This window comes from Phascolarctos cinereus, unplaced genomic scaffold (assembly GCF_003287225.1).
Source record: "Phascolarctos cinereus isolate Bilbo 61053 unplaced genomic scaffold, phaCin_HiC Scaffold_726;HRSCAF=1367, whole genome shotgun sequence".
Classification (NCBI taxonomy): domain Eukaryota; kingdom Metazoa; phylum Chordata; class Mammalia; order Diprotodontia; family Phascolarctidae; genus Phascolarctos; species Phascolarctos cinereus.
The window spans coordinates 217,306,766-217,327,472 of NW_027556098.1; the positions used below are offsets into that span (position 1 = coordinate 217,306,766).

The following is a 20,707-nucleotide window of genomic DNA, read 5'->3' on the forward strand; positions in this document are numbered from 1 at the left end:
GTGAATGGAGACTTTGCCAGGGCATTAGAGACATGATAGTCCTTTTGAGAAATGAAAGGAAATTCCCCAGTGTTCTTGGCCAACATTACTCCTCCTCTCAGTTCTTCACAGCAGGCTCTTTTTTATTTAGTGTACAAAGCTTATTTGGCTTCTTTGTGATGAAACTGCAATCACATAGCCCCTTTTACATTCCTTGGGATAAAGGGAATTTCACAAATTATTCAATAAATCTCCAATTTTCTGTTTTGCAGTGTAATTTTTGTCATTTTGTTGCTCACCTCTGTGTCATTGTTGAGATTCCACAGATCCAGTCTCCCCATGCCATCCACACAGGCAAACAGGGCAGGGTGGGTGGGCGACCACATCACATCATAAACATAATCTGAATTGTCTTCAAATGAGTATAAAGGTTTGTTATTCTGAAATGGAAAAATTGATTTTAGCACATGCAAAAATGTTTCAGTCAAGAAATAGTAAAAATATTTTATATAAAAAATAATATGCAAAAAATACTATCCTTATGGCCTATGCTTCCATGGTATTAACTGTGGCTATGGATTAAGATTACAAAGCTATGGATTACTTTAAAAAAATTTCCTATTTGCTTACATACGGTTCTTCTGATAACCTCATTACAGGGCAGAGGTTTCTCTGGATTCCTGATGGTTGTGCCAGTCAAGCAGAGGCCCTGGCCAGCCCTAAGTTGGGGAGAATTTGAGTTTGGACCTGTGATGGCCAATGCCTGGTGTCTAAAGACCAGAGTAGCTAACTTCACAGAAGTTCATCATCAGAGATCAACCACAGGGTAATGAATATTTAGGACACAGCCTTCCAAATTTCCTTTTGCTCTCTTCTTATATTTTTAATATTTCATTAATGATCTTTTTTTTCTGCATCATTCTCATTATCTACCAATTTCTCCCTTCCTCCCAGTATAAGCCAAGCCCTTTCTTGCAACCAAAGTGTATTCAAGCTAAACAAATGGGTACATTGGCTATATCTATAAATGGATGCCTCTTTTTATACCTCTAATCATCACATCTCTGCCCAAAGGTAGGAAGCAAGCTACATCATCAGTTTTTCTGGAATCCTGACTGGTCACTACACTGATCAGAGCTCTAAAGTTTCTCAATGTTGTTTTACAAAATAGGTTTTCCCAGGTTTCTCAGACTCTATCATATTCATAATTTCTTATTTTTACTGCATAATAATATTCTACTACTTTTATCTCATGATCATCCCACTATATGACGTGCCACTTTTGGGGATAAATTAAGATTTCATAAATAACTTAGAGATAGCTTTGGGAGAATAAGAATGAAATGAGATAAAGCATAGCTAGAGTGGAAAGAGCAATGGACTAAGGAATCAGGACACCTGGATTTTACTTCTACAATTGCTACTTATTAGCTCTCTAAACCTGGACAGCTGGCTCAATCCTCCAGGGCTCAGTTTCTTCATTTATAAAATGAGGGGAGTTGAAATAAATGATCTCTAAGGCCCTTTTTGACCCAATAACATTCATTTTAACAAATATGTTTAGGATTAGCTGGAGTATTTACTAAATATCTTCCACATGTTTGGTATTATAGTAAATAAAATGGAGAATACTGAAATATGAGACACTGTTCCTGCCTTCAGGTAACTTATAATTTAGGTGACTGACAAGACTAACACATTAAACTGCAGTGAACAACATGAGGCTAAATGATAAAATGGCAACCAGGGGTGGGATGGGCTGACATGATTGTAAGTATCATAAATTCAGAGGATTTAATGAGACCTATGAGTCAGAATAGTGTGTGGGAACTAAGAGAGTTTTAAAAAAAATCAACTGCCTAAATATAGGAAGAGGAAGTAGTGAGATGAAAGTTTATTATGAAAAAAAAATGTGGTGTGGTTGGAGAACTGTAAGCTCAATAAACCAAAAGTATGATGTGGTAGCCGGCTGGTTTTATATGGGCATAATTCCAGAACACTGGAGGTGACAGTACCATGGTTAGATGCTATCTGGAGTACTGCATTTAGCTCTGGGTGCCACATTTTAGGAAGGACACTGACAAATAGTGATTCTAGAGGGCAACTAGGATGGTAAGGACCTTGCACCGTGTCATATGAGCATCAGCTGAAGGAATCAGAGTTGTTTAACCTGAAGAGGACATGACAGATGTCTTTATATATTTGAAGGACTACGACATAAAAGAAGGAATAAACCTGTTATGCTTAAACCCGGATAGCAGAAGTAAGATCACTTTGGTTTCATGGGCCTTGAACAAATCAATTTAACCTCACTAGCCTTCATCTGTAAAATGAAGGTTATTGGACTAAAAGATTTTCAAGGAAACAAATTCTTGCACATAGGAGGCATTTAAATTTCCTTTCAGGGAAGCACAACAGAATGCTAGACTTGGAATAAGAAGAGGCTTGGTTTGAATCCAATCCAATGACATGAAGTACCTATGAGACCATGGCAACTCACAACTTCTATGTCTCTAGTTCCTCACCTATAAATACATGGATTAAGTTTCTGGTTACCTCCCTCATGACATTCTTTTGAGGAATAAATGAGATAATGCATATAAAGCACCCCATAAAACATAAAGTGCCATATGAATGTTGGTTATTATTATTTTTTTTGGTGAGGGCAATTGGGGTTAAGTGATTTGCCCAGAGTCATCCAGCTAGTGAGTGTTATGTATCTGAGGCCACATTTGAACTCAGGTCCTCCTGACTCCAGGGCCAGTGCTGTTGTCAGGAAAGACTGCTTTGCTGGTAGTCCTTAAAGAAAGAAATACAGGACTATAAAACTTAGGCAATTACAGCTGTATTTTTAAGTGGTATACTCAAAGGGGAAGTTAGGTGGCAGTTCTAAAGAAATGCAAAGACAATATCCCTGTGAGTTCAATGATCCCTAAGCAGCTGACTCTGGCATGTCCATTTACAGTGCCTATTTCCCTCCTAAGCTCAAGGCCCACATCACCAAAGGTCTGCTGGACATTAGCGGCTCCATAAGCATCTCAAAATCAACACGTCCAAAATGAAGGCCAAATCTCCCTAAATCCACTCCTCATCTGAACTTCTTTATTTCTGTCAAGTGCTACATTATCCTTTCAGTCACCAAAATTTGTAATCATGGAGTCATCTTCAATTCTTCACTCTCACTCATTCCCCATAGCCAACACCTCTCACATCCATACCTCTTTTCTACTCTCATGGCTGATGCCTTAGTTCAGGCCCTCACTGATAAGCTGCCTAGACTAGTACAAGTCTCTTATTTGGATCCCTAGCCTCCAGTCTCTCTCCTCTCAATCTATCCTCCAGATGATTTTAAAATTGGTACTTCTGAAATACCAGCCTGAGCAAGGGAATTCTCTGTTTCAGAAACTGCAGGATAAAACATAAACTCCTCTGTTTGACACTGAAAGGACTATCTTTCTAGACTGATTTCACAATAATTCCACCCCCTACTCCTCAAAAGATGCACTTGATATTCTGGCCAAACTGGAGTAGCTGTTGCTCCCTGTACGTGACACTCCATCTTCTACCTGTGTACCTCTGAACAGACTGCCGTGCACGCACAGAATGCCCCCCCTTTCTCACCTCTGCTTCTTAGAATCTCTATCTTTCCTTGCGGCACATCTCTTCCATCCTACAGCCCCACTGGCCTGACTGGTGACCGACCTTCCCAGACTGCTGTTTAAGGAATGCCCTAGCTACATGTCTCACTTCATTTACCACTCTCTCATCATCTTTTGTCCCACTATGCCACCACACAAATGCCTTTACCTCTTCTGCCCCATGCCTTTCCACTGCTGGAACCATGATCTATCATCAAATCAACTCTGCTATTGTTCCTGGATAGAGTGTGTCAATCTGCTCCCCAGAGGACCCACTCACCCATGTGTATCCTTACCCACATATAGCTCCTTGAAGACAGGGCTGTCTTTGCTTTGGTAATCATATCCAAAGAGCTTAGCCCAGTGCTTGACAAATGGTTTTTCATTCATCCAAGTGCAACCTACAGATGCTCCTTTCTGAATACCCTTCCTCCATAAGCTATTAGTGTTTTTAGCATCTCTCAGAAATTACTTTAAATTTCTGTTGTACATATTTCATATTTATTTACTTGTGTACGTGTTCCCACCCAATAGCCTTTTTGGCATCCCCAGTATCTAACATCCTGCCTGGCACATGGTAAATGCTTGATAAAGGCTCAGTGAATTGGTAGTTTAGCCTTACTTCCCTCAAACACTATATAAGGTTCTCTGATCCTATTCATCTAACTCTGACATAATTTGCTTTGAGAAAGGTACCCAGATGAGGTGTTCTGTTTGTTTGTTTTTAATATGAAAGAGGTCATAAGAGACATGAGAGACTGTGGACATTGCCAAACAAGAAATTCTGAGAACCAATATTCTAAGCTGTTAATGACTATCAAAAAAAATGTCAGACCGGTCAACTTTAAGATAGATCTTGCAACTCAAGGTTTTATTCAGATGGAAATGTTTCATACATACACTAAAGATTTCTTTCCCCAAAAAGTTCAATGTATTTTAATGGCAACATGCAATGAGCACAATTAGGGTAGAGCTCTAAAGTAATCACCAATTTTACTTGTGGAATGTTTTTTTCTGAGAAGCTCTTATTCTCACAACAATTTACAACCTCCAGTATTCTCCGGTTCCTAGCTTCCAAATTCAGTATTCAATGGGGACTGGGAGTAGAGATTTTTCAGAAAGACTCACTTTAGAATGCCTACAGCCACGTATCAGATATAATTTCTTGGTCTTCAAACTTTAATTTAAGGACCAATTTTTGGCCCAAACGAACTGGATTTTTGCTACTTTTTTGCATTATTGAAAACACCTAAGTAACCGTGCTAGGACAAAGAAGTAACGAAAACAGCTAGATGATCTAGGACTCTGTGCAACTGCCTTATAGATTTCCTGACTAGGCAGAGATTAAAGGCTGGCTGCACAAGCAGAGCTACTTTAGACCAAATTAGACACAGCGCCAAGTTGAGATTTCCAGGGATTATAGAAGACTTGGAGAAAGAAGAAGCAGAAAAAGAAAAAAGGGTGTGTGGGAAGAGTGAGGGAGTGCAGGAAATCTTGTTTTGATGCTGGGGCTATGCCAGACTTTTCAGGGCACAAAGTTTCAACAGAACAGGATGTCTAGTACACCCAGTTTCTCCAAGCTTAAATTTGAATATTGAAAACTGTCTTGGGTGATCAAAGCTCTTAAAAGAAGAGGTGTTGAATGAAATTATGTCCTCACTGCTAGAGGACATATGAAATATTCAATGTTTGTTAAATGCACAAAGTTGAAAATACCGGTTATGAAAGTCTGGCATGAAACTGGCATGATGTTCTGTTTTTAAAAAGCAGATCATTAACAAATTATTCCTCCTTCTTAAGGAGGATGGAAATTGATATTATTAGGTTAAATATGAGAAAGCATAATTAATTACATGATCAAAATAATAAACTCTGGAATTAAATTGGGGATCAGGATTTAAATATTTACTCATAAGATTTTTCCTCAAGGCATTTTTTTAGAAGAGATAAGGTTGTCATTTATACATATCTAATATTCTCGTCCTCTTGTGCAAAGCAGAACTGGTACATTAATGTGTAAATGCACATGCAGAATAGTTGAACCCTTAATATTTTCTGGAGTCAATGTGAAGACATATGAAATCATACTTGATTTCACTCCTTGGGCTACACTAACACAGGAGGGTGCTATGTGATGGGGGTAGTCCTTAGGAATAGAGTGTGATTATTAAGACATAGGAGTTATGCAGAATATTAAGCTGGGCCTGTGAACCAGCAGCAGACATTATAATCTTTGACATATCATGAATGACCCTTTTCATATAAAAAAATAAACTAGAACAGTTTGCTTGTGTAGCTTTATGACAGAAAGCATGGCGTAGTCAACTAAGTAAAAAGCCCTGTGTACAGTTTGACGCAAGAGATATATATGAAGACTGTCTTTGTGACAACAGTAAATGGAAAAAGAGATAGGAAGAAATAACATAAAAAGGCAGTAGACATTCATGTCTGTCTTTCTGGGCTGGCTACATATCTTTGTAAGGTACAGGTCTAGAGAGCTACAGGAACCGTCATGGAATCTCAGAGTCAGAAGTTCTACTGGAGGCCCTCTAGTCCAATCTGTACTTACAGATGAATTCTCTTTACAACAGTCCTCGCAAATGTTTACTGAATGGGAGAATTCCTTTTTGGCTTAGTCAGCTAGAAGAATAGAGGAGACAGTTCCACACGGGAAAAAAGAGAGTTGTGCAGTGACCTCAGGCAGCTGGGGTCTTACACCTCAGAAGCAGAAGCCTGAAATGTTCTTGAAGGTATGCTTCCTGTTTAAAGTAATGGACCAATTAGAAATTTCCAACCTCAGAATTGATACTGTTGAGGACTGGGAAAAGTGGAGGTCTCAAATTAATGACCAATAAACAAGACAGTGAAGACATATGAAGCCAGTGAATTTTGGAAGTCAACCAATTCATCCAAGAAGCTAAATTAAAAGGAGGAGATGGCCTTGGAAAACACATTAATTTCTATGGTAGTTAAGGCCAAACCTGGACATATTACTGTAACTCAAGATTTCTAAACTAATTTCTGAATTAGACTAAAAGAGTCAGTAAAGGGCAACAGCGTTTCACGGAATGTTTCACCTCTAGTACTTGTTTTGTGAGGAAGAAAAAAAAGTCAGATCTAAGAGCAGCACATGGCACAGTGGCTGGCTAAGGGCTACAGCCAGGCTGGGCCTGGAGTCAGGAAGACCTGAGTTCAGATCCATCCTGAGACAATTACTTGCTCTGTGATCCTGAGCAAGTTACTTAACCTTTGCCTGCCTCAGTTTCTTCAATTGTAAAATGAGGATAATAGCACCTACCTCCCAGGGTTGTTGTGAGGATCAAATGAGCACAGGTACTTGTAGAGTACCTGTCATACAGTAGGCCCTTAATTCTTTCTTTCCTCACCCCTCCTTCTTTCCTTCCTCTCTGATCCTTCTATAAAAAGACAGCACCGTTGGAGAGACCTAAGCTCGTATCTCAGCTCTAATGGGTACTACGTGTGTAACCTTGTTAAATCACTTAACTGTACTTTACCTCAGTTTCTTCGTCTGTAAATCAGTACTTGGCACCACCTATCTCAAAGGGTTGTTGTAAAAAAAGTAATTTTTAAATTGTAAACTATTAGGTTCTTGAAGAAAGGAAGACAATTATTTTAGCCATTTAGGACGGAAAACTCTCTAAAATATCTTAGCATTCTCTGCCCCTTTGAACTAAAGATACTGAATACAATCCAATTTTTTCTTGATGATTCACAATCCTCATTATAAATAACGATTACTGTTCTCAGTTTTAAAATACGATGTGGCTGTATATACTTTAGGGATCTTTCTATTTTGTTCTTCACTGGCAGTTGTACTTGCTATTACTATTTTAACTGCCCCAACAGTCCATATACTTTTCTAATTTGAGGATTCTAATCTGCTATGGGTTATGAAATCAGATAAAGAAACTTGTTAAGAATTTTGTGCAAAACAAAAGCAAAGAGGTTCTGATAAACAGCAAAGGCCTTTTCTATGCAGCAAAGCATAGGGCTTGAGTGTGAGGCTCTGGGACATCTCTGATGGTCACCAGAAACTGGATGTCTGGATAAGTGGGGTATTACTGGATTTGCTCAGCATATTATGAAGAAAAGAAAATGCAAACTATACAACATATAACATATGACTGTGTTTTATCTTAATCTAATCTGATTTAACTAATGAATATTTCCAAACAATCTGAGTTTAACTTTCCTATGTGGCTTATATTAGAGCACCACCTTGTGTCAAAACTTTGAGAAAATGACCAGAAAACATTCTAGGTACCTTGGTTGTCCAAAGTTTCACTGTCCAGTCAAATGAGGAAGTCACAAAAAGATGTGAGAAGTCTACAGCTCCAACTGCTGCATGGCAATGGATACCAGTTATTGGTCCTTGGTGTCCTTCAAACATCTCACTGATCCCAGCTTTGCTGTTTTACAAAACAAAAGCAATCAGGTTTGTCTCTTTGAAGCTACATTCTCTATAAACAGACAGTGTACACACATTTAAATATCAAACTTTGTCAAAATTTTTCTAAACTTACTGTGGGCAGTATGACACATTGAAATAATTCTAGGAAAAGGGCAACATACTGATATTGGATGTTATCCTGTCCAGATTTATTCTAAAGCTGAAAGTAAAATTTGGAATCACAAACATTAAAGTACTGACAACATACCTCCAATAGTCCAATACTCCAACTGATAGAATAGTGAAAGGCAAAGAAATGCTACACAGAAGAGATATAATTTTGGCTACTTTTAAAGCTAAGAGCTTTGAAGTGAGGGTGATCTGTGTTTGAGATGAAACCTAGATACTCAATTTTATTTAAGGAAGAAATTGATAAGGCAGAGCTAGACAATTTCAAAACAGATGGAACAGCGGGAGAAATACTAGTCAATTGAAGATGTGTGCGTGATGTTACTGTACAATTATCAGGAGGACTAGGATAAGGTTCAAATTCAAATGAACACTGACTGAAATGCAACTGGTAATTTTTACCTTTCTATGTACAGCTGAAGGGCCAGTTCTAGGAATGACAGCTACAGCATTCATATTTAGAAATGCTGAACAGCAAAATAAAATCTCTAATCTACTACCAATATACAGGGGAAAACAATCCATCATTTTCCTTTTGGTGTGAAAGTTTCCATTTTGTAAGTTTGAAAATAATGCGGTTTTCCCACACACAGTAAGTAGTTCCATGCAAATTCTACTAAAGGGGGGGGAGCATAGTTAGTTTAAATATGATTATAAAGGAGAATCTCTATCAGCATTACAACTTTAAAATAAACAACAATTCCAAAGTTTCTAATCACCTGCCATGGCGACACGCTGTGTATACAGAGCCTTCTTCACTTCCAACAACAAAGTTGTTGACATCTCCAACAGGGAAGGACATAGAAGTGACAGCTACAGCTTTGGACTGCTTATGAACCAACTCCATGCTATCCTGCAGAAAAAAATATGCGGAACTATTTAGACAACCAATAACTGTTACTTAAAAAAAGATTTTTCTGATCTTCATTGCTCTTTCAAAACCATTCTGTTCCCATTTTAATCCTATCTTTGCCTAAAGTACTTTTGCAGGTCACTGCAAAAAAATTTTTTTTAATTATACCTTTTCATATAGCTATAAATAACTAGTCACACAGTTTTAGGCTGTCACAAGTGAACTCTACCTGTGGATGGGAAAGCATGTCCAAACTCCATGAGCAAATTTTTCCATCAGTGGAGATGCTAATCAAATTGTGAGCGTTCTGAGTTCCAACTACGTTCACACAATACACAGGGTGCTAAAGGGACACAAAGCAAAAAGAGTTTTAAAGGGTTACTTTGTAAACAAAACCTCAAACTTCCTAAGGTTCAACTATTGGCATTCTCCTTTAGACCAAACCATCCTAATATATTTCTAAAGCATCTTTAATATGAACAGCTTTGTTGTTTTTTAAATCGCTACATTTAAGAAAGAATACTGTCTTGGAAGAAAAAAGGGCTTCTAGTAAAAATGATTTTCCATAGTACAGAATGAAATATGGCTGCTGAATGCTGATGAATCTGTACATCAAAGCATGCTTATTCTGGAAGACCCTGATAAACACTACTAGGCACTTAATAACTAAGGAGTGAGGAATCTTGTAGAAGATGTTTTATTTCCCTACCGTATGTGCAGCAGCTGAAAGTGGGGTTCTCTGGACCGGAGTTCTCTTATTGCTTCGATTATCCCACAATACAATTTGGCCTGAATACGTACCACCAACTACCAGATTTGGATGAAATTTTGCAAAGGTAGCCGACATTACAGCTGACTGCAAATAAAAACAGGTGAAAATGTTATATTTAAGACTTAAAAGGGGGGGGGAAATAATCTAATGGTTTACAGAAATAAACTAATCCTTTCCACTACAACTGAACATTTTCTTTGTTTGTCAGTTAAAATATTTCTAATTAAGTCAATTTAATGGCTCATTTCATTACAATAGTTCACATTTTTATTTCATACGGAAAAGTGTTAGCTTTTCTCTTTAGAATTTTCTTTGCTAAGAGAACGCTATAGAGAAAAGGGAATTAAATATAACGTTTTACATAAATATAATGAAGTAATTTCTGAAGTAAAAAATATTTCACATCATTATAGTATCAAATTGTAAGATAATTATCCCCACACGTTGTCTTGACAGTAATCTGACAGGATCAGATTATATGCTAGTATTGATTCAGTTAAGTGATTTTTCAGAATTATGACATTATGAAAAGACTTTGTCTTATTGCAAACAGAAAAGATTCGCAAATTTTACCTTTCTACTAAATTCATTTTTGAAATCTGCATCTGTTTCCTACTCTGAACATATGTTTCTACTTAAAACTAGTTCCAATTCCTCAGGCCATATAGAAGTAACTTAGTGGGCCAATAGTCTAATTGTATATTCAGTAAAACTGTTCGTGAGAAACTTCCCATGGTAAAGGCATTTTATAAAAGCTTTCCTTTCATATAAATCAATTAGAATAAAGGAAAAAATAACATCAAAAGACAGTGTAGGTGTGATTAAACAATATGAAAAATGTCACAAATGCTACAAGACTATTTTGAACTAATTCTTAATTTTCAGTCAACATCTATTTGCAAATACATGTGGTTTAGTAAATGCCAACCCAATGAAATCACCATGTTGACAAGAAAAAAGAAAAAGGGCATTTGTAAATTCATCAATAGAGGTTCAACAAGCAGGAAGACAGTTTCTCACATCCTACCTGGCAGTGAAACACATACTCTGGGGTAGTTTTTTTGTATTTCATATTCCACACAAGGGCTACCCCATCAGGCTCATGAGGAGCATCTTCATTGTTGTTGTAGGAGGCCACGAGCAATTCTGGGTACTGGTCACAAGAAATCAGATGGAAAAGAAACTTATATCAATGAAAATGGTTTTATGTTCCAACTACTTTAGTTTTCACTACCAAATTAATTTGAAACTAAAAATGTCTGTTCCCTGTCCTCAGAAAGTACTACTTTTATGGTCAAATGCAGTATCCCACTACACTTATGCCTGTAAGTTTAAATTCTGTTTTTATGTTAAAACTGTATTTTATTCAAATATACATTATATATTACACTGTCTTATGTTCTATTAAAGTCTGTAAAACTGGGATTCAGCTAGCTTTTACCCTGGATTATTCCCCCAAAGGATTAAAGTTTTCAGTCTCTTCTTCCAAAGTCCAGAAAATGAGATGAACTTCGTCTGAGAATTATTTTAATAAATGTTTATTAATAAATCATCAATGGTCTCTTCTGTCCTCCAATAATAATAGCCTAACTGTACAAAATGAAACATGATTTAATTATTAAATATCACTTTTGTTCTATTTTACCTGAGATGACCAATCCAGACAACTAACAACACGATGTTTGGACCAACGTTCATCAAAAAACTGCCTGTTTAAGGACAGTTTAGCACCTGCTTGAATTTCTCTGGAATTAAAAAACAAACAAACCCAAAAACATAAAGGATAAGACCTTATATTAGACTTTTTCATCTATAATAATTCAACTCTTATCATGCCACAGGTCTTAGTAACTAAATATTACCCTTCTTTATCTTCCAAATCTCTCCCACTGTAGTCAAAGAAGATGTTAATCTGCTCAGAAAGAGCTCTTTCTACAATTCTTGTGGAATGATCAAAGAAACTTAGAAACTCTTCAGAGTGCAGGATCTGTTGTTTTTCCTCTTCAGTGAGCTCATGAGGGGGGACTGGAAAACAAATATTTCTTTCTTGCAGATTTACTTACATCTGATAAATCACTTATAAACCAACCCTTTCTCATTAAATTACTATTTTATAATACCTTTTGTTGCACAATAATATCGTTCTCTTAAAAAGTGAAATTAAGACATTTAAAAAAAGCATTTGTACCTTCTTCTTCATCATCTTTCTTTAAAGTTTTCTCTTCTTCAGGTTCAATGGGTGGTTTGGGGGTTACAACATCATCATCTTCTTCTTCATCTGAAAAAATAAAACCATTGCGAAAAATATATTTCCACCAGAATGAAAACACAAACAAACAAACCCTGTACAAGGCAATGTTCTTCACAAATTATCATATTAATGAAAAAATAAATCATTTTAAAGATGAAGCAGGGTACAAGCAAAATATGCTGATTTCTAAAAATTTGTCTTTAAAAATAACAAAATTTTGGTTTCTAATTCCATCTCTAAAAGTAAAGAGTGTTAATGAGATCCTATTTTGGGTAAGTTTTTGTATATGAGTATATAGTACATTGACAGTCATACTAAATTCTGTAGTCATGTAAACAAAAATGAACAATTGTAAAGGATTCCTAATATAAAGTTCTGAAATCTTAGAGGCATTTATCGTTCAACACAAGACAACATAAAACTACTGTACAGTTTTATGTAACATGCTTATACCTTAACGTGCAGAATATGGAACATCAAATGTCTGAAATAACCTACAGAGTTACTTGCTTACATGTGATTTAAAACTCCTTAATAACTATTAATAACTAATAGATCTTCATATAGAATAGCAATGGCCTAGATTATTAAATTATTAAATCAAGTTGCTATTCTGAAAGGCAGATCTTGTTAAAGCTCATAGTAATGTGACCACATTCTATTTTCTATTATTATTATTATTAATGTAATTTCCATCACAATCATCATTGTATTTGGCAATAAGAGTTTTAAAATAAAACGTTTTCTCTTAAATTCAATAAAGAATATGCAACAATGATGTCGCCTAATGATAGGCAAGGTTAATGTGACTTTTGTATTCCATATGACTTCTCAAATCCTGAAAACAAGAAAATTACATCAAATTACTTATTTAAAAAGTTACAGAATATACAGCGCCTATTTTGTCTTCCTCTGCATCCTAGAATGGATCTGTGGGAAGAACACATTCAATTTTATTGGTTAAACAGATTTCTCATCTGTCTTTAAGGGAATGGCAGCAGGAGTCTGCAGCATGCTTCATCTCAAGTAATGAGACTATTCAACAAGGGGATTCTACTTGTTAGCCATAGTCATCTCCCTGACCCATGTTCAAAGTTATCTAACACACATATACACACAACATACACAAAGAGTGGTCAAGGGATGGGAACCAGCTGCCAAGCCATGGTCCCAGCAGCCAGGCCAGCTGACTAGATAGCAGCAACCAGATGGTACTGCTGGGATTGTGTCTTTCTGCTATGAGGTGGCAATGGGATGGCATAACATTTTTCTGCCTGACTGCTTCCAATCATGTCTTTCCCCAATGGCAAGCCTGTGCAATTACCAACACTCCAGGAGGTCTACAGACAAGCCTTTACCCTGCAAACAAAATACAGCTTGTAGGCCATACCAGCTGCCAAACCACACACATAGTGTTAGGTTTAGAGAGCTCTAAAAATCTTTCTAACTCTATAGTATAGGCAATAAAGATATAACAGTATCTGTAGGAAAGAAAGCTTTAAATGACACTGCATAATGCACACAATGATACAACCTCCAACTTAATCAAAATGATAATGACGTATGCCAATCCTACATTACTTGAAATTGAGCGATTTTTACGTTCTGACAAGTTTACAGAACTAGGATAAATGGCATGAATGATTTCAATATATGCTCCTACTTTTGAACCAAATGGTGAAGGTTAAAATTTTTCCTTTCAAGGGCCTCAATCAGCCACAAAGGAAAACAGTAATCACTGTCTTTTCAGCCAGCCCAACCGCATTTGTCAGCCCTTTCTCCGTCAATGCAGCCAGAGCAATCAACCTGCCAAACATTCAGAATGGAAAAACAATCTGAAAATACAGGGTATAATGCACCTGCCAGTGAAAATGGCCATTTCAAGAAAAGCTAGTGATCTCAGTGACCCTGCTGAGGAGGTGGTGGTGCAAAGGGGAAAGAACGCGTAAAAGAATTCTTAGTGATCTCCACTCTCTTGCACATTGACACTTCCTTACAAAGCATGCCAATTACAGCTTTTGTGCTACTTAAAAAATGAAAGCTTTTTTGGGCAAAATAATCACACAGAGAAACAGAAAGACACCACTCCTTTTTAGATGAATTCTCATGTACAACGGACTATTAATCTGAAAACAGTATAACCGGTAGCAGCTCTACACCGTACTGTTCAAATATAAAGCTGATATCTAGTCTTTACAGGTGGAAGTAATAAAAATTATTTAATTCCATTTAATGTAAAAGATGACATTAGACTAGCAAAGCAAATGTTTTAAGATTAAAAATCCAACATGTGGAAATACAGATTTCTAACTGCTTCACATGATTATTAATCGCTACTCTAATCAATTCTGCATTTAATCTGAATTCAAAGTTAAGTTCTAAATTCAAAAGGTAAGGGGTTTTTGCTACCCTGAACTGGTCATTCCTTAATATCATGAATTATACACAGTAGCCTCCCATCCTCATCCCTTTCTCCTCCCCCAACTTTATTGCATTACACTGCTTCTAAGTACCATTTTCAATGACAGATGTCAAATTCCTGTCATAATGCATGTGGTCAGCACTTTAGTGCTAAGTGACCTCATAATCTACATATTTTAGAGAAAAGATCTTGTAGAAGATCTCTCTCTTTTAACATTTAAAATGTAAGCGGAATATATTATGCAGTGATCTGTATCCCTCCATATATGACTCTCAATACCAAATGTCCCTATGTATTATTATTTGCATCTGATGATAGCATAGTAGCTATTTAAATATATGTCCTCCAGATTTTAGTTTTAGAATGACTATATTTTAGAATTTATTTAGTTTTAGGATGATCTCCAGTTTAAAAAACTGCTGATTTAAAGCTACTATCAGTACTAAAATTTAGGTCTCAGAAATATTATTCTATAAAAAATTAAGAAAAATGGGGAAAAGTTATTTTATTTGCCATAAGCAAAAGAAAAGCCATGAACTTAATAGTTATAAAACAGATTAAATAATACTATCTATGTAAAGATTAAATTTACCGAAGTAACCAATCTCACTAACTTGATACAATTCTTCAAAAAGAAGAATCTCAACATAAAGCTATTGAAAACAATATACTTCCTTCATCATATCCTAATGTTCTGGACATTAAGTGTTTATTACTCTCTCAATTAATATACATATACATACATATATACACACACATATATTATTAAAGACATTCTATGCTAGTCCTTACTGTATTAGAACATATTTAAAACTTGAAAAAACTACACAGAAGTAGGAAGACTAAAAAACGGGACTGCCATGTCACATCAATTTATTGATGAATATTCATTACAATATGCTAAGTGGTTAACTCCATGCTTTTTCTGACAGGGGATCTAAGGTTATAAACTGAGGAGTAAAGAGTGAACAAAAGTAGCAGTTACTTTTAAAATGACAAATCTCTGGTCAATGAATGCTAAAACTAGGTTTAATGAACCACTGAAATTTTACTTTGCGTTAACATCAAAATTGTGATGTATTTTGGTGAGATGGAAAGAAAAGCTATGCTGTAAATTAAGCTGTATCTAGCAATAACACTATAGTGAAGTTTCAGTTGTCTGAGTAATCTGTTGCTACAGAGTAGGTTAATCAAAGTTAAATCATCTGTGAAATGGGTGGCTTTTGTTAAGCTGAAGGTGTCTTCAGATCAAGTTTTCATATCTGTATTTCACTGCACATTCAAGGCATTTTCTAATAATATCCTAAAGCTATACACACATATCCGCCATAAAATTATTTCAAAATACCCCTGTAATACATATTAAATTAGATAACATTTAATAAAATATTCCATTAAAATGAAAGTTCTTTTTAAAAAACTCACAACACATCTTGATTCTGAATATCTATCCCTAATCAAATACTGATTCATTCATTAAATATTTCTAATTCTATGATTTATTGAATATCTTCTCTGTTGTAATACTGCAAGTCTCCAGTTAAGTTGAATGAATAATTGTGCATAATGTGTACTCTGCTCTATATGAATATATCACATTCTCTAACTTTGTTGGGCACGTGTACCTTACTTCAAGATAATGCAAAACAATCTAATAATATGCAAGAGAGTAAATGCAATTATTTACATTACAAAAAGGACTTACTGCAGTGTTTCCTTAAATAGCACATTTCTATGGTACCTTTAAGATGTGATTCAACTTAGAAAAACTGAATTTATGTAATTTCTGTGAACACATCTAGTTCATAAAATGAAGCACATAAGTACCAGAGAAGAAGCAAACAGTCCCTTCCCATAAGATTTTTTTTTTAGTTTTTAAATCATTCTACTTTTTACCTTTGAAAAATAAAAAAACCCAAGTTTTCAATATAAGTAGAGAATTGATTTTCCATTAGTATTTATGAAGACAGCATTTCTTTTCCGTACCGTTTTCATTTTGAGGAATGTTATTTCCACTTGCCTGATAATTTCCCCTTTCCATACCTCATTCTGTCAAAGGAAAAATGAATATAACAGGATCCCTTTACCTTCCAACAATGAAATTAAGCTAATGTAACTTGAGACACACACAACAGAACCAATTTCATTTGTTATCTATGATCTATTGACACATCCAACCCTCTAAGGTCACATGGTCTTTTTAAATGATTTTGTTCCTCAACAACAACAACAAAAAAACCATCAATGACTCACTTTTCCACTAAGAAACAGCCCACTATTTATGTTCTAATGGAAAAGCTATTTTTCTGACAACACCTTATAATGCCTTTAATAATTCTATTTCTTTTACTTAGTTACAACAGCTTATAAATTTGATCCCTATCCCTCTTCCCCATAAAAATTCAAATTGTTCACTTTGGCTGCTAACCATTTATACCCAACCAGTGATATGTAAAATCTTTACACCTTCTCAAATAATTCATTTTCTCATAACCAAAGTTCCCATCTATTCAGATTAATGCTTTCATCAAGCATAACGCTCAATGATACCATGTTTCATTATATTCCTTGCAGATTCTTTAAGAAATGAAACGTTTTGATTTACTGTTATTAATATGCACTTGAATAACAATAAGAGTTTTTAGAAAACATATCATGTAGAAGACCATTCAAATGAGGATCAGGAAATACAGATCATCTGGCAAGCAAAGCCAATGATGTAATGGAAAGCACTCTGGATCTGGAATCAGAAGCCATAGATCTGAATTTCAAGGCTTCCACTTGGACACTTGGTGACCTTGAGCATATCAATGAACCTGAATCTCAATTATTTCAAGTAAAAAAGAAGAATAATACCTGCTATACTTACCCTTCAAAGTGGTTGTGAGCATCAAATGAGAACGCATTACTAGGTACATTATAAACATATAACATTACATAAATGTGAATTGTAATTCCCATTGTCACAGCCTTGTCCTTACAGAGGAATAAAAGAACAAGAGCTGTGTACTATCTAATTCCCAAAGTCAAAAAATGTACGAGAAAAAAAAATCAAACTTACAGATCAGTTAGAACCAATACCAATATTTAATCTCAAACCAAAACCCAAATCAATTTTGTGAAAAACACTGTCAAACTGGTAGAGAAGGATTCCAATTAAAAAAAGCAACTTTCAAAATGGTCACAAGAACTTTTACAAAAGTAAAAGAAACCCAATAAGTAACCTCACTTTTCCAGTAGTGTATCCACTGGCAACCACTGCTAGAAGGTGGAGGGTACACAGCTCCATGTTCCTACAATGAAGCTCTTTACCTGCAGTTAGTGAAATTGACTGAGATCACATGATCCCAGTCAATTTCGCTCACAGCAGGTGTTTTAAGTGAAGCACCTCAGTGCAGAAACAGCACTACCAACTTACACAGTAAACTTGGAAGAAAGAAAGAAGATGACCAAAGGGGGAAAATAAGGAAAAGGGACAGACAAAAGAAAATTACCTTTTTTAAACAAGGGGGACAGAGAAGGGGAGAGAAATGGATCTACACAAAAAATTTTGAAAGCAAGATAGGCAATGGGTTAGGGCTAACAACATTTTTGTGTCGACATTATTTTTGCACTGATTATCAAGGCTCCCCAAGTTTAGACCGACGACTTTAATTCACTGTCTCTTACACTCAGATGGAGATTTGGGCAATTTTGTTTCGTGGTGAGTCTTGAAAATTTGTTATAGCTCTTAAATGGGAACCAATCAGGATAAGTTTGAGAACCACTGTATTAAAGCAATGGCTAAGCACCATTATAGTTAAGTCTAAAGTGTTTCCATTATAAAAACCCTAATTTCAGGGTTTCTCTCTTCCCTTTTCCCCCCAAGCCCCACAAATTATGCCATGAAACTTAATGTAAGAGCCCTGGACATGGAAGTAATTTTCTTTCTACATCATTTGATAACACTCTCCTTATTTCCATAGTTTCAGAATAGCCCCAGGATCACTCTACTCCAATTATGCACCTCAACCCTGTCATAGAGGAAGGACCACCTCTGCTGAAAAGAGGGTAATTTAGGGTGCCACACATAGTAGGCACTCAATAAGTACTTGTTGAGTGTTTGTGGCCCCTCTGAAATTTGCAACATGATGTAATGAACTGAGCACTGGATTTGGAGTCAGAAAACCTGGTTTCAAATCTCAGCTTCCTCATCTGTAAAACAAAGGGTTTGGAATAGATGATCTCTATGCTCCTTTCCAATTCTAAAATCCCACAAACATATAAGCTTAATAATAAATGCACCCATAAGAACCCATGAAGAGCAATTATAAAGTTGGTTATGATAAGGCAGAAACACCTATTAAAAAATAGCTTAAGTTCGCCAGTTTCAATTTTCACTAGTCAGGCCATGGTGACTCCTACTCTCTACTTTGCTTAAAAATTTTATATATATATATACACACATACATATATATAATACATATATGTATACACACATATGTATATATGTGTGTGTGTATAGATATCTATATAAAATGTTTCTGGATTCAAGAAACACCTACATGTAAAATTCACTTGCTTTATTTACTCTTTATCTCTTCCCTTAAATCTATACAACATTTTACAGTTATAATACACTTTTATGTACATTATCTCATGAGCTTGACAACACTTTGATGATAATAAGGCAGGGGCAGTTATTATTCTCCTTTTACCAATAAGAAAAGTAAGAGTCAAAAATATTAATTTACTTATTGAAATTCAGACTAGAACACATATTTGTTCAAATCCAAATTATAATGATGTATTAAAAAGAACCTGATAAGCTCAGCTGAAATCAGGTTATAGTTGTTAAAAATTAAAATGACTGCTACCTTTTAAAAATAGCCTGCTTTGGGGCAGCTAGGTGGCCCAGTGGAAGTCAGGAGGACCTGAGTTCAAATTCGGCCTCAGACACATAACACTTGCTAGCTGTGTGACTCTGGGGAAGTCACTTAACCCCAACTGCCTTCAAAAAAACCCTACCAAAAAAGCCTGTTTTCCTTTTATTTCAGTCACTGAAAAATTCTGAAGAAAAAAAAACACCTCACTATAATAGTATGACATCATTAAAAAAATCATAGAATCTCAAAATGTGAAGGAACCTCAGAGACTATTTTGTATAGGCCATACTACAACAATAATACGCTCTATACTTCCCTGAAAGTGTTATCTAGCCTCTACCTGAAGACCTCTAGAGCTAATCATTCCCTTTTTGGTTCTTAGGAAATTTTTCCATATATCAAGACATTGTTCATAATTCTGCCCTCTGAGGCCAAATTAAAACAAATCTAATCTCTCTTCCAAGTATGGCCCTTTAATTACTTAAAGACAACTATCATATTATTTTCCCTTCCCAGTCTTTTCTTCTCCAGATTAAACAACCCTCAGTTCCTACAAGTGATCAGCAAATAACATTGTTTTGAGCCCCCTCACCATCCTGGTCATCCTATTGATGCACTCTAGCATGTCCTTGTTCTTCCTAAAATATGGTACCCACATCTGAACACAGTAATGTAGATGTGCCTTAAAATTTCAGAGTACAATGAGACTGGGACAGGTAGGTGATGCAGTATAGAGCTCTGGCCCTAGAGTCAGGAGGACCTGAGTTCAAATCTGGCCTCAGACACTTACTAGCTGTGTGACCCTGGGCAACTCACTTCACCCTGTTTGCCTCAGTTTCCTTGTCTGTAAAACGAGCTGTAGAAGGAAATGGCAAACTACTCCAACATATTTGCCAAGAAAACCCTAAATGGGGTCACGAAGAGTTGGACACAACTAATTGACTAAAAAACAATAGTTAGAGTATTATATCCCTTATTCTGTGTCTTGGACATAAAAGGCACTTAAAAAATGCTGAACTGAATTTAATTCTGGATACCATTTTCAGTTAACATAGCCTAAGACTGCATTAGATTTTTCTGGATGTCACGTCACAATGATGACATACACTAAATTTATAGTAAGCTATAACCCCTGAGTCTTTTTTTTTTAATATAAGAACTATTATTTAGTCATTTTCCCCCATCCTGTAGGAAAACAGCTGATTTTTTAAAACCTCAGTACAGGACTTACTATGTCTCCTTCAGCTTGTTGAATTTGGTTGTTGAGATTTCTTCTGATCCTGATTTTGCCATCCAACATGTTAGCTATCCCTCCCAGTTTCATGTC

General features: G+C 35.8%; 1 protein-coding gene across 3 annotated transcripts in view; it reads right to left on the bottom strand.

The window, feature by feature from the left end:
- DYNC1I2 (dynein cytoplasmic 1 intermediate chain 2) overlaps window positions 1-20,707 on the bottom strand; it is a 65,395-nt gene that overhangs the window by 4,509 nt on the left and 40,179 nt on the right. For all 3 annotated transcript variants that reach the window (XM_020990958.2, XM_078146972.1, XM_078146973.1), the window contains 9 exons: window positions 12,031-12,120; window positions 11,705-11,867; window positions 11,488-11,587; window positions 10,870-10,995; window positions 9,780-9,926; window positions 9,300-9,413; window positions 8,937-9,070; window positions 7,903-8,047; window positions 279-419 (listed from right to left, as the gene is read on the bottom strand). In XM_020990958.2, the coding sequence (XP_020846617.1) occupies window positions 279-419; window positions 7,903-8,047; window positions 8,937-9,070; window positions 9,300-9,413; window positions 9,780-9,926; window positions 10,870-10,995; window positions 11,488-11,587; window positions 11,705-11,867; window positions 12,031-12,120 (1,160 nt within the window). The remainder of the gene's footprint in view (window positions 1-278; window positions 420-7,902; window positions 8,048-8,936; window positions 9,071-9,299; window positions 9,414-9,779; window positions 9,927-10,869; window positions 10,996-11,487; window positions 11,588-11,704; window positions 11,868-12,030; window positions 12,121-20,707) is intronic.